A 12039-nucleotide genomic window follows, 5' to 3' on the forward strand; every position below is an offset into this window, starting at 1 on the left:
GTTACCAATATACTCACGGACCACTAGGGGGCGCTCACGGACCACCAGTGGTCCGCGGACCACACTTTGAGAAGCACTGCTCTAATGGAAACGCAGCATAAAGTGAGCCTGGCCTACCAAGGCCTAACTATACCGTACTAAGCCGTGCGAGGCCCTGCAGTGAAATGCGCCATTAGTGAGTAAATGTACTTATTGACATTACAGACAAAATGTTTCCTTTTTGTTCTTCTAAGATTTGCACTTGTTTCACACTGTGTTGTGTCTCCAGGTGTTTCACCCCTCCCCCCTTGTTTCAGACTGAGGGGAGGCGGAGCTGAACACCTAAAGGAAACCATCTTTATCACTCATGACTCCAAAGTATGAAGAAAGATTGGAAAAACTGAAAATGAGACAGACAGAATCAAAGACGGTTTCTAACCCTCGAGAAGTTCATCAAAGTCATCGACAAAGAACTCCCGCAGCGGAGGTCTGCGAGGCTGCTTCAGCGTGTTCACAAGCTGCTGGATTTTAGCTGACACGCGACTGCTGACTGGAACACCTGTAAAAACCCCACACACATACATTTGGTTTTTGTAGCTTTTTCTTTCATAATCTTGTTTTTATATTTGGTTTTATTTGCAATCTTTCCTACTTTATAGCGCTGCACAAAATGTCCCTTAGGATAAATAAAGTTTTATCTGATATTTTGTAGAAACATGAGGTAGGGGTAATGTTTTTGAATAATTCCACACTGATGCAGGACACTCCTTGTTATCTTATCAAAAAATAATTCCTTTAAACCTCAAGTGTCACGGTAAGTTAGTAAGATAGTGACTGCTGATGGATCGCTGGTTCGAATCTCCAGATGGTTTGTGAAATATACGGGAAATAATTGAATAATAAACACAGAGGAGCAGCCAAGTGGTTATTTTCTAACTGGGATTGCATGATCAGGAACTATGTTATCCCACAGGCAATGAACTCCTGAACTCACCACTCACATATGAAAATAATAAACTGTTATTCGGTACATTTGTTAATTCCACATTTCCACAAATGTACATATTCTGCTGTACAGTATTTGAAAGTACATTTTGTTTTATCTCATTCTATCTCACAGCAGTATACTCATCCCTGCGTTTTACTCGCACATTGTAAATCTTGCACATATTTGACTTCCTAATTTCTTTTATGTCTTATATATAGTTGACGTTGCACTGGCCGGGCCTGGGACTTTATCTTTGAAATGATAGTGAAACACGCGCTGAAAAAGAACAAGTCAGCTTTCTTTAAATAAAAAAACAATGAAAGTAAAACAAAAAGTCCAATCTGTTCATCCAGGGGAGTGACATGAACAGACAGTGTCATTGGTCAGTTCTCTAAGGCGGCCGTCCAATTTGCTCCTCACGAAGGAGTTTCTATTTTTACCCGACTTCAGTGTCTTTATGGTCTGGTTTGGGGGTGGGGGGGGTGAAGGTGCAGCGGTGACTCTTACCATCGCCCGTCTCCATGCGCTCTGCGTTGCCGTACTTCTGCGTGTTCCTGGCGATGGTTCCCATGTTGGACATGTGGTGGCGCTCGGGGTGGGGGTGGGACGCGTCCGAGGAGTAGCCCGTCACATCCGGGGGGGCCGTGTGGTTCTCTGGAGGGAGACATGAGGGGGGGAGTGATGCAGCAGATGGAGAGAGGTAGATGCAAACACAGAAGAACAGCCAGTGGTGACTAAGTGTTCATCACTCTACTGATGGAGTTGTTTTATCATTATTATAAGGCAGATTTTTTTTTTTTTAATTGTGCATTTTCACACATAATCAGATGACATTTATCTATTCCCAGGGGCGGCGGGTACTGTAGGCTAGGGAGGGCTAAGCCTTCCCAAATATGTGTGTCACTGCATCCTGGTAAAATAAAAATATAATGTATAATGTTTGTGTCTTTGACATTAGCGCTGCCATGCAGCCACCTGTGCCCTGTACGAAGCCAGTTCAACAGACCCTGGATATGTTTGAGTTATCTTAACTAACCCTAACAAACGAGATCTCCTACGACGCTGGTTATCAACTCGGTAAATCAAGCCAGGGTTTCTTTCTCAAGCTGAGAGCGCATTCACGTGAAAGGGGCGGGGCTAGCAACATTTGACCAATCACAAACAAGGACAAGTCAGAGCCGTATCTGGGACAAGCGTACTGACAACGCAGCGTCATACTTCATTAATGAAAAGTAAACTAATATTAGACAAATATGAACTTTAAGCATCCATGACTTAAACATATAATCCAGGATACAAGCCACATAGTTGCACCTNCTCTTAAATGTGTCTCAACCACAGACCTTATTTCCAGATATTTTCCCAAATCCTATGGAGAAATTGCATTGCTTTTTGGCGAAGGAACCGGAAGTAGTAAAATGCTAACTCACTTCCGGGTTTTAGGACGCATCACCGTGGCACTCTATTCGTCGTATTCTGGGCTTGTCAGTCATCTGTACTAGCCTGTACGAAAAGGTGCTTTACAGTACATACAATTGATTGAATTATTTTAATGGACAGACACATTTAACGTAGTTTACTGGCTGCAGCTGTGTTTGTTTTTACCGTAAATCTGTCAGTGGTGTTGGCATGCTTCAGAAAATGTGCATGTTTGCAGTTTAATTGTGGAATGAGTGTGTTCCTCTGATGGAAAGAGACACAGCATTACTATATAGTCTTGTCTGGGCACTGGGCAGCCGCTCTGGGGTCACGTTTTATTCTTAGAGCAACCCAGTTTGGCCTAGAAAACCAATGTGTGTGTGTGTCAGCGCTTTCCAAGCATTTTTAAATGCGAAGTCACAGGAAAATGTTTGCTTTTAATGAATTCTCCCCAAGAACTGTTCTCATCAGGAGGTTGTGTTGAATAACTGAAGATGTGTGCAGGTGTGTGTTTGTGTCCTTCACCTGGAGGTGTGTATGCGTCCATGGAGGTCTGCACCACCAGCGAGCGTCGTTTGGAAGGCATCGGCACGGCAACCTTCCTCTCCACATGTCGCGCCAGCACCGCCTGGACCGCCTCAGTGTGGACGTCTGAGAGAGAGAGAGAGAGAGAGAGAGAGAGAGAGAGAGAGAGAGAGAGAGAGATTCACTCACACAAACTTCACAGGAGATTTTGTATCTGAATATAGGATTGGATTTTTAAATACTTTTAATGGAAGGAGTCAAATATCAATGTATGAGTTACAGTGCCATATAACATAGTTACCTAAGTGGAAATCAATAATAAGTATAATATCATTAAACTGCCAATAGGAAGAAGCTGCATGAGTTTGCAGTGCTTCATCTTTTTGAATTTCTTATTTAGTAGCTTAACTTTGTATAAATATATTTTGAATCACATTAAAGCAGATAGGGCCATTAGAGAGCCCGATGTTTAATTATTGAAGATGAGATGTTGGCAGTTAAAAAGCTCTTAACATCAGTGCAGTTAATAGGAGGACTTGATATTGAATATATAATATTTCTGCTTGCATAATGAACTTTTGTTAGAAAAAGTGCTTTCAATTAGCATTAGCATGACGCAAAGGATCCAGTTTTTTTTTGTTGCATGAACTATAATGGGATCTAAAAGTCTCCATTTATTTTCACTCAAAGGATTCCCTAACGTAATGGAGGTGCTATACTAACTAATATAGCGAATATTGAGCACATTAACAGTACTGTTGTTCTCTGTACCTGATCGATAGCGCTCGTCTCTGGTGCCTGAGGTCCGCCGCCGGTGGAAACGGGCAGCAGACGGAGGGCCGAGTGGGGCCCGGTGAGACAGGGGCCCCTCCATCCCTACAGAAGCAAGCAGGCAAGCAGGCGGATACACACACACATATATATCAACATACACAGACACACACACAGAGATATGCACATACACGTTTCGCAAAAGCAATAAATTCAGTGCGGAAAAAAAAGAAACATGGAGATGATTTGAATCGGCAGAAAAATATAATTTTTCTGACATCATAAAACAAAATAATAAAAAAATAACGTAAACAAATTAAATTATAATATTGTGGTATTTTTGCTCTGACAGAATATCCCCCCTCGGTAGTTTGTGACCCATTCTGAAACCGGAGCTACATCCGTGTAATGGACGAAAACGCGTGTGTGCGTGTGTGCGTGCATGCGTGCGTGCGTGTGTGGAGGCAGGACGTTCAGAGAGCCCCAGGCTGAGCTCGAGGGAGTCTTAACCTACATTTACTAGTGACGGCAGCTGAAGACTAAATCGATAGAGTAGTAGAGTATAGAGTGGTGCAGGGATGACATTTTTAATCTCCACAGATTTACACCACTTTTATGATTTTTAAAGTTGAAATGAAATAGCTAGAAGTAAAAAGCTAATGTTATGCTACATCACGACAATGCGGCTAAGCTAAAGGCGGCTAGTTATTGACGTGATGACGTTTAGTAGTCTTATTTAGTCACTTGTTAGCTACCAGCTTTTTTATGACATATAGAAGTTTTAGAAATTTCACTAGTAGGGTATTTATTTACTGACAGTTTTCATGTTGTAGGAATAAAAGTTGAAGTAAAATGCTGACTCATTCCTGCACCACTCCATTCGCAGCTGTATTTGTCATGTTCCCAGATCGATACCCTAGCAGTGATGTATATGAATATTTAATCTGTGTGTTGTGGAGGTCAGAGGTCGCTAAATTACCTCCAGCATGTGGAAAATATGCCCTGATCAGTTTGGACCGCTTCTTCTCATAACCCTTCTGAGTGATGTCCCCTGCAAACAGATAGAGATAGATAGAGTGAGAGAGCCAGCGACGGCTGTGGGGCCGCTTTGATTTTTATTCACTTTATCAGGAATAAACATTATTTTTTAACTTGGAGGGGAGTGCTGGTGGCTTGTTGGACAGCCAATCAGCACATGGCCCTCAGTTTGATTGCGAGACACTTTGTCTCATGTCCCACAGCCTCTTCTGTCTCTCACAGTCTTTTATTGTCTCCGTCTAAAGTGTTAATTCAAGATATGAAAACATGAGAAACATAAATAAAATAACAGAAAGGATTATGATGTGATAATGAAAATGAAAAGAAAAAAGAACAATGAAGATTTCAAGAGTCAACTTTAGCTGGCCCCCTGAAGCCTCCGGAGCAGCGTTTCCGCCAGGGGGGCGTCTTGCCGTCATTTGACGCCTGAACTCGAGCCGAGGGCGTCCAAAAAAATTCATAATTCGAGAGAAGATCGAGAGTTTTTATCGCTTGAAATGACGAAAAGGAAAAAGGACATCCCTCTGTTGGAGGGGCAAAGGAGTCTGGTGGGATTCTTTTCGCCGCCAGCAAAGCGTGTTCCTGTGACGGAAAGTGTGCTGCCGGCGAGCCTTGACGGGGGGTGCTAGTGGAGCAAAATGAAGAGCCGTTTAGGAGCCGAAAGAGCCGGCTCTTCTTAGTGAGCCGAGCGAAATTATCTGGCTCACTAAGAAGAGCCGGAATTCCAATCACTAATACGTAAAGAGGCTCTTGGTGTTTCTCAATCGCGAGTATGCTTGCTTGGTAGCACATGTCTGCCGAGCGTCTTGGTTCAGAAGCGAGGCAAGAATACTTCCTGGCATTCGGAAAACAAAGAGTGGAACAGGCGAGCAAGTGTGCGTCAATTGAGAGGCCCCGCCTTACATTTTCCGCCACAGATTTGGGGAAATTGGTCCGTGCGCAAAGCATTGTGGACCGCGGAGTCTACATATGTGCAGCCTCGAAATTTCTCCTAACGAAGTACGCCGGGCTCGGTAGATTTCCAAGTATGCTGGAGATTGGAACAGTACTTCGGCGGCACTCGATTACGTAGTATGCTTGAAATAGTGGCTCTGGAGCAGCTTTACTCGCGATTGAGAAACACCCCGTATCTATAACTTAAGGGACGGCTCAATTCAAAATTGAAGTCACGTGACACGACGTGACGTCACACACCCCCGCTCTCCTCGGGGTGGACACCCTCTCAGCCCTGGCCTGGCGGAAACGCTGCTCTGGAGGTCTGATATCACAATGGGTACGTTTCTTTAGGGAGGGAGAGCTTCAATCAGGAGGTCGATGGTTCGATCCCCACTCTCTGCAGTCAACATGTTGATGTGTCCTTGGGCATGAGACTCAACCCCAAGTTCGCTCCTGAGTGCCAATGGCTGTGAGTGTGTGTGAATGTTAGTCTCCGTAATTGGTTGGCACCATTATTTCAGGAAATCAAAACCTAAAATGCTTCTTCCGTCAGTAGTGTCATTTTGTAGTTTCCTCAAGAGAAGACATACTCCTCCCCCGCAAATAATAAAAACTGTTGAGACAAAATCGACCTTGCTGAGAAGAGGACTTTGGGCGAGGCTGTTTCCAAGGATAGAAACAATGGAAGGAGCTTATCGTGTCACACAGGAGACCAACAGTTACAACTCTAGGTCCGACAACCAATCAAAGTGTGTGGTCTGTGCGAGGGGCTTGTCCGATTAAACAAAACCGCCCACAGAATCTCATGTTGGAATCAGGGAGGATACATCCCACATGTTACTTCCTGAAACAGACAATCTGAGAATGATGTAAATGGCCAGATGTGTGGAGAAGCTCTCATTCATTATTCAGCTCGCAAAATAAATAACTCCATCATCGACCTCCATACATTCTCCATCGCAGGGTACACAATCACACAATGTTACAGCAGATATATGGCAACATCGCACCTCTCAGCTAGCGCCTAATTCAACGCCAGTCTACATTCGTTTTGTGAACTTATTTCAGATCTTATTCTATAAAGAGGGACAAAGCCATCGGTAACCAGAAATACTAGAAGACTGTAGTGCTCTCGACTTAATGTAGATCACTGGATGAAGATGATATACATTTTTAATGCTAATTGCCTGTTCTTCCTCTCCTCTCCATACAAACTACCATCCAGAGAAGTCTACCAAAGAACAGGTTTTCATCATAACGAAAAATATGATAGCTGACTGCTTGATAAAGAGGTGGAAATACACCATCAGTAGACATGAAGATAAGACATTTCCAGTATGAGGGTAAGAGTGGACAGCAGCAGAGGTCAGAGTGGAGGCGGAACATGGAGAAACATCAGAGTCCCTCAGGGGGTTTCTGCTGCCCCCACCTTTCCAACATCTGTCAATCACAGCACCCCGGGGTCCTTGAGCGGGGCTAATAACAGCTAATACCTCCTCGTTAGCCCCCATTAAATACTGCTAAACTGCCTCACACCGGTTTTCTAATTATTGATTCCTTTTGACTGCCACAGAGAGGTTTACCTCGCCTACAACAGGGAAGCTAATCCAACACAACTGTGTAAGAAATGCAGAAAAAGAATTGCGTGCACACGAACATGCTGTTGTGATAATATGCTATAAACAAGGCAGATGGCAGGTGGGCACTTCATCACAATATGAGAAGTATCTTGTTACTCGAAATATGTAAAAATACAACAACAGTTCGACTTGTTTAACAAAAGTTGAAAGATATCTGGGTGTTGGGAAAAAGTAAATTTTCCGATACAAATATAAGTATTAAAAGCCAACAACTGGATATATTAGATTTCTGTTGATGGAGACAGAAGCCATGAAAATACAAAAAACAGTTTTATGTCTCAAGAATAAGAAGGTTAGGGTAAATATTGCACAGATATAATTGAATAAGAAATAAAACAATGAGTGGAAACACATCACCAGATGTCATCTTTGTTTAAAAACTTGGATCACTAATCTGTTTGTTGTTGCTTGTGTTCTGCAAAGCTGTTGTTTCTTTTGAAAGAAGATAATTTATCACACCTGAGCGCTCATTCCATTTGCCAAAAAAGGAACTCAGCTGTTTGCACACAGATTGTGTTCCTTCCTTCTATTCTGGGTGTGTGTGGGGGGGGGTGTGTTTGGCTCCAGGGCATAGTTGCAGCTGTGCATCATACAAACACATATCGACTACATAACTAACTGCTGGCTTCTGCAATGTTCAAGATCCAATTAAAAGATGCATATCTTAGAGAGAGGGACATCTTTCTCTCAGCTTAATGAACTAAACATTCCTGGGGAGGTCTCTGGACTACAAGCATGGCCAAAACTCAAACAGGGTAAACGGTTGCAAATTCCTGAATGAGCTTGAATATAAAATATGTAAGCCGGTCTGCTGCAGAGCGTTGTGGCGCGTCTGTTTTTATTGAGAGAGTGAATGAATTGTGGCTGAAAGAAAAAGGAGTGTCGGATAATAGACCACATTTTTTTGTAAATAGAGAGAGAAAAAACGACAAGAGTTTGCATTTCACAATCGGACCATGGACAACGGCCAGAACATCTGGGTCCAATCTGCTCATCTGCGCTGCTGCGTGTGTGAGCGAGTGTGTGTGTGTTGTATCCGAGTGAGGCCTTTTCTCAGATCAACCGCAGCATAACAACATTCCTGCTTCTTCTCTCTCTCACTGTCTCTCTCTCTCTCTCTCTCTCTCTCTCTCACACACACACACACACACATGCACACACACACCCACACATGCACACACAGGTCCATGGGGAGACGCCATCTTCCACATGCAGCGCAGCAGAGCAGGGAGGGTGTTGCCTAGCAACGGTTCTCCTGGAGAAAAAAGGACCGAGACAGCCATCTTGGATTTGGAGCATCGGATGTGAGCAGTGGGGTAATGATACCTGCCAGGGTGTGTGCATATGTTTGTGTCTCTGTGTGATGTGTGTGTGTGATACCAGTCTGTGTTGGCAGCCTAATTACTTTCCTCCGTCTCCTCGCTCCCTCTCTCTCACACTCGGCTGTTTTAATGGCACGCAGCTGAGGGAGAATCGATCGGCCGGCTGCAGATTGGAGTTTTTCCGCCCGCTGAGATCAACAGGTCTGCAGCTCTCAGCGAGGAGAAAAAACTCTGAAAAACAATGTTGGCAGGTTCACCGTAAACCTGCCATGTCCTCTGTACTGAACACATCGTCCCTAATACTTCCCATTTCCATTCTGGGATGTCTGTCCAACAGGCAAGGAATTTGATTGCCTCAAATATTATATACAGGATATTTATTACACCAGATATATTGAAATATGCCAATTCTGATATGTTCAAACAAAAAATTGATTAAGTAGTGATGCCCGTGTCAGGGTTTTTTATTACCTGCAACCACCGGACCCGTTATGAAACCCAATCCACGCTGACTAGCCTGCAGAAATATGCAATAAAACACCTGCCCGGTGTATTTAACAGATCTGCACCTTCTACTCAATCAGTTTTATTACGCTGCTTTGCATTCTGGACTTTACCTTCACCTCCATCTTTGATTTTGAGGGACTGATTATAAATCCTGAAAGTTGATGTGATTTCCCTCACAGTTTTTGCTTTAAATGATTTTATTTTTTATTTGGGAAATATTAAGTGTCAAGGTGTTATTAATAGGCTGATCTGAACGGTAGTCTACTTACATTTTGAATTATTTTATTCAGGTAAAGTTGTTGTGTTAAGACAACATCTAGAGGACTTGGCTTATTTTGTCCTCTAAGTTTTTAACCAAAATAGGTTTTTTTAAACTAGCGTTTGGTACAGAAATCAGGCATCATATCAACATTAGTATACATTTTTTAAAGATATAATCTCTAAGGGGTGTGTGTCAGAAAACAACATTATCAGGCTATTAAATGGACCTTCCTACTTTTCCCTCTGTCCCGCTTTATTTGATCTCTCTCTCTGTCTTATCACATTATCATAAACAGACAGTCCACCCACAGGCCACCATGGTAACCAAATCTACCTCCAGCAGGCAGACACACACACACACACACACACACACACACACACACACACACACACACACACACACACACACACACACACACACACACACACACACACACACACACACACACGTTTCGTCATTAATTTAAAACTGAGAGAAAACTTTATATTTAGAGGCTGAAAACAGCAACATATGTGGCATTGTTGTTTTAAAAAGTCTATTTTCTCTGAATCTTTTGTCAAAGAATTAGCACTGTTATGTCATCAATGGGGATTGTGATAACTGGAAGTGCGTTTTTGACAAAAGAGTAAACCGTTCATCAAATAATCAATGTGTAGAATAATTCCATGTCGCTGCACTACAGGTTGCCTGCTCGTTTCTTTGTGAGTCAATAAATGACACTAGCAGTTCATCAATTATCATAATTAGACTCCATTTTCAGTTGAACACCTAATCCACTGTTTAGTGCCACCTCTCCCCTCATCTCTCCCACTTCAATCCAATTGAAATGTTAAACCGTCAAATTAAAACATACACAAACAAACTACAGGAAATACCGGATTTTCACATTTTGAGATGTCATTAAATTGATGTGTCCACAGCTTTATGTCTCACCCTTTAACAATGTGTGGATTTGCAGTTTTTCTTTTTTTTTGCATTGTTAGAAATGGAATATATTAGGCTTCGACTAAGCCTAATATATTCCATGGTTGGTCGGGCATTTCAAACACTACAGAAGTGCCACTTTAGAAAAATGTGATTCTCTGGGGTTTTTCCCACATTTTATAGACTGATGGTTAATTCATGAAAACGTTAGAAATGGTTTTCTTTAAGATATGATGGCTCTGACTGCTGAATGTTAATCTGGAGGAGAGTGTTGAACATTGGCCAAAGGAGCAAGAAGAAATGCTTCCCGTGTGTCATCCACTGAATAAAAAAATATTCTCCCACAAATGTACGGATTTTCAAACTCTTCTCGAGCAGACGTGTACCTACAACATATGATAGACATAATGTTCTCCCTATTTTACATTTCATTTTTAAACTGATTGTTATTTTAGTCATTTCAAATCTTAATATGGATTTTTCAGTCAATCATTTGTTTCCTAATATGAACAGACACATTATATAAGACACCCACAGAGGACGTTGTGTTCATTGTATTCGGATGAAGCCCAGCAGTCGGACGTCATCACAAACTAAAAGATTGACAGCGGCTCTATTTTAACAACACGCCAACGCACCGATCACTGAGCTGTCACTGGGTTCCTTCCAATTTGAACCAGAAAAAACAGTTCTTTGTTCTGTAAATTGTTTTGTTGAACTCAGCCAAAACTATGAGGGAAATCATAAAAAGCAGACCTCAACAGCTGTTTCCATGAAAAACACACAAAAACAACAACACAAACTGAACTTGGAACATCAACTCCTATGCAGAGATAGTTATTGATCAAACCTGAGTCTCAGATAAAAAGGCGAGTATTAGAAGTAATCAGCCAATATCCAGATGAACTAAAACCAAACCAGCTCCATGCATCATCAGAAGACTCTTCACAAAACTCTCATGTGCCCAGCTTGTCAGACGTCTTGTTCTGTTTGACCAACATGTGGGAAAATACAAAGATCAGAAAAGCAGGAAATGCTCAGTTTTGAGAAGCTTGAACAAATGAAGCTTGGCATAAGTTCAACCAGGAAGACCGTCTTTACTCATTCATTTATTATTCCCATGTAACTACTGTCTCTCCTCTCAATAAGTGATCAGGGGCGTCACTCTCCGGCTTAACCAATCACTTCGCTCTATTCCCAAGAGCCTATCATAGCGCTCTGCCAAACCTTTTAAGTCTGCTCTCCCCCCTCTGACAGCTGTCATTTCAGGTGACTCAACGCAACCCTCCTCCACCCTTTTTCACCTCCTGTCCCTCTGAATCCAGGGTCAAGCTAAGCCCCTCCCCTTCAGACCGAACCCAACCATCCATTCACCACCACCAGGGTCAAGCTAAGCCCCTCCCCTTCAGACCGAACCCAACCATCCATTCACCACCACCAGGGTCAAGCTAAGCCCCTCCCCTTCAGACCGAACCCAACCATCCATTCACCACCACCAGGGTCAAGCTAAGCCCCTCCCCTTCAGACCGAACCCAACCATCCATTCACCACCACCAGGGTCAAGCTAAGCCCCTCCCATTCAGACCGGACCTCAACTATCCATTCACCACCACCAGGGTCTAGACCCCGGGGGGTTTCATCGGATCGGTTCTCCCCTCCCGAATGATACTCCTGCACAACGGGGCCTAATCGCCAAAACTTCATGACATTCATTTTTGTATTCCTGGC

The 12039-nt window shown here is 42.9% G+C and overlaps 1 protein-coding gene across 1 annotated transcript in view; it reads right to left on the minus strand.

The window, feature by feature from the left end:
• The window catches only part of LOC104966429 (disco-interacting protein 2 homolog C-like), a 43750-nt gene that overhangs the window by 15766 nt on the left and 15945 nt on the right, over positions 1–12039 (minus strand). Inside the window, exons 2-6 of the mRNA XM_010795616.1 lie at positions 4662–4733; positions 3683–3787; positions 2912–3037; positions 1475–1621; positions 416–538 (exon numbers count right to left, since the gene is read on the minus strand). Of these exons, the coding sequence (XP_010793918.1) occupies positions 416–538; positions 1475–1621; positions 2912–3037; positions 3683–3787; positions 4662–4733 (573 nt within the window). The remainder of the gene's footprint in view (positions 1–415; positions 539–1474; positions 1622–2911; positions 3038–3682; positions 3788–4661; positions 4734–12039) is intronic.

The sequence above is a fragment of the Notothenia coriiceps genome, unplaced genomic scaffold (genome assembly GCF_000735185.1).
Source record: "Notothenia coriiceps isolate Sejong01 unplaced genomic scaffold, NC01 NC01_scaffold00037246, whole genome shotgun sequence".
Classification (NCBI taxonomy): domain Eukaryota; kingdom Metazoa; phylum Chordata; class Actinopteri; order Perciformes; family Nototheniidae; genus Notothenia; species Notothenia coriiceps.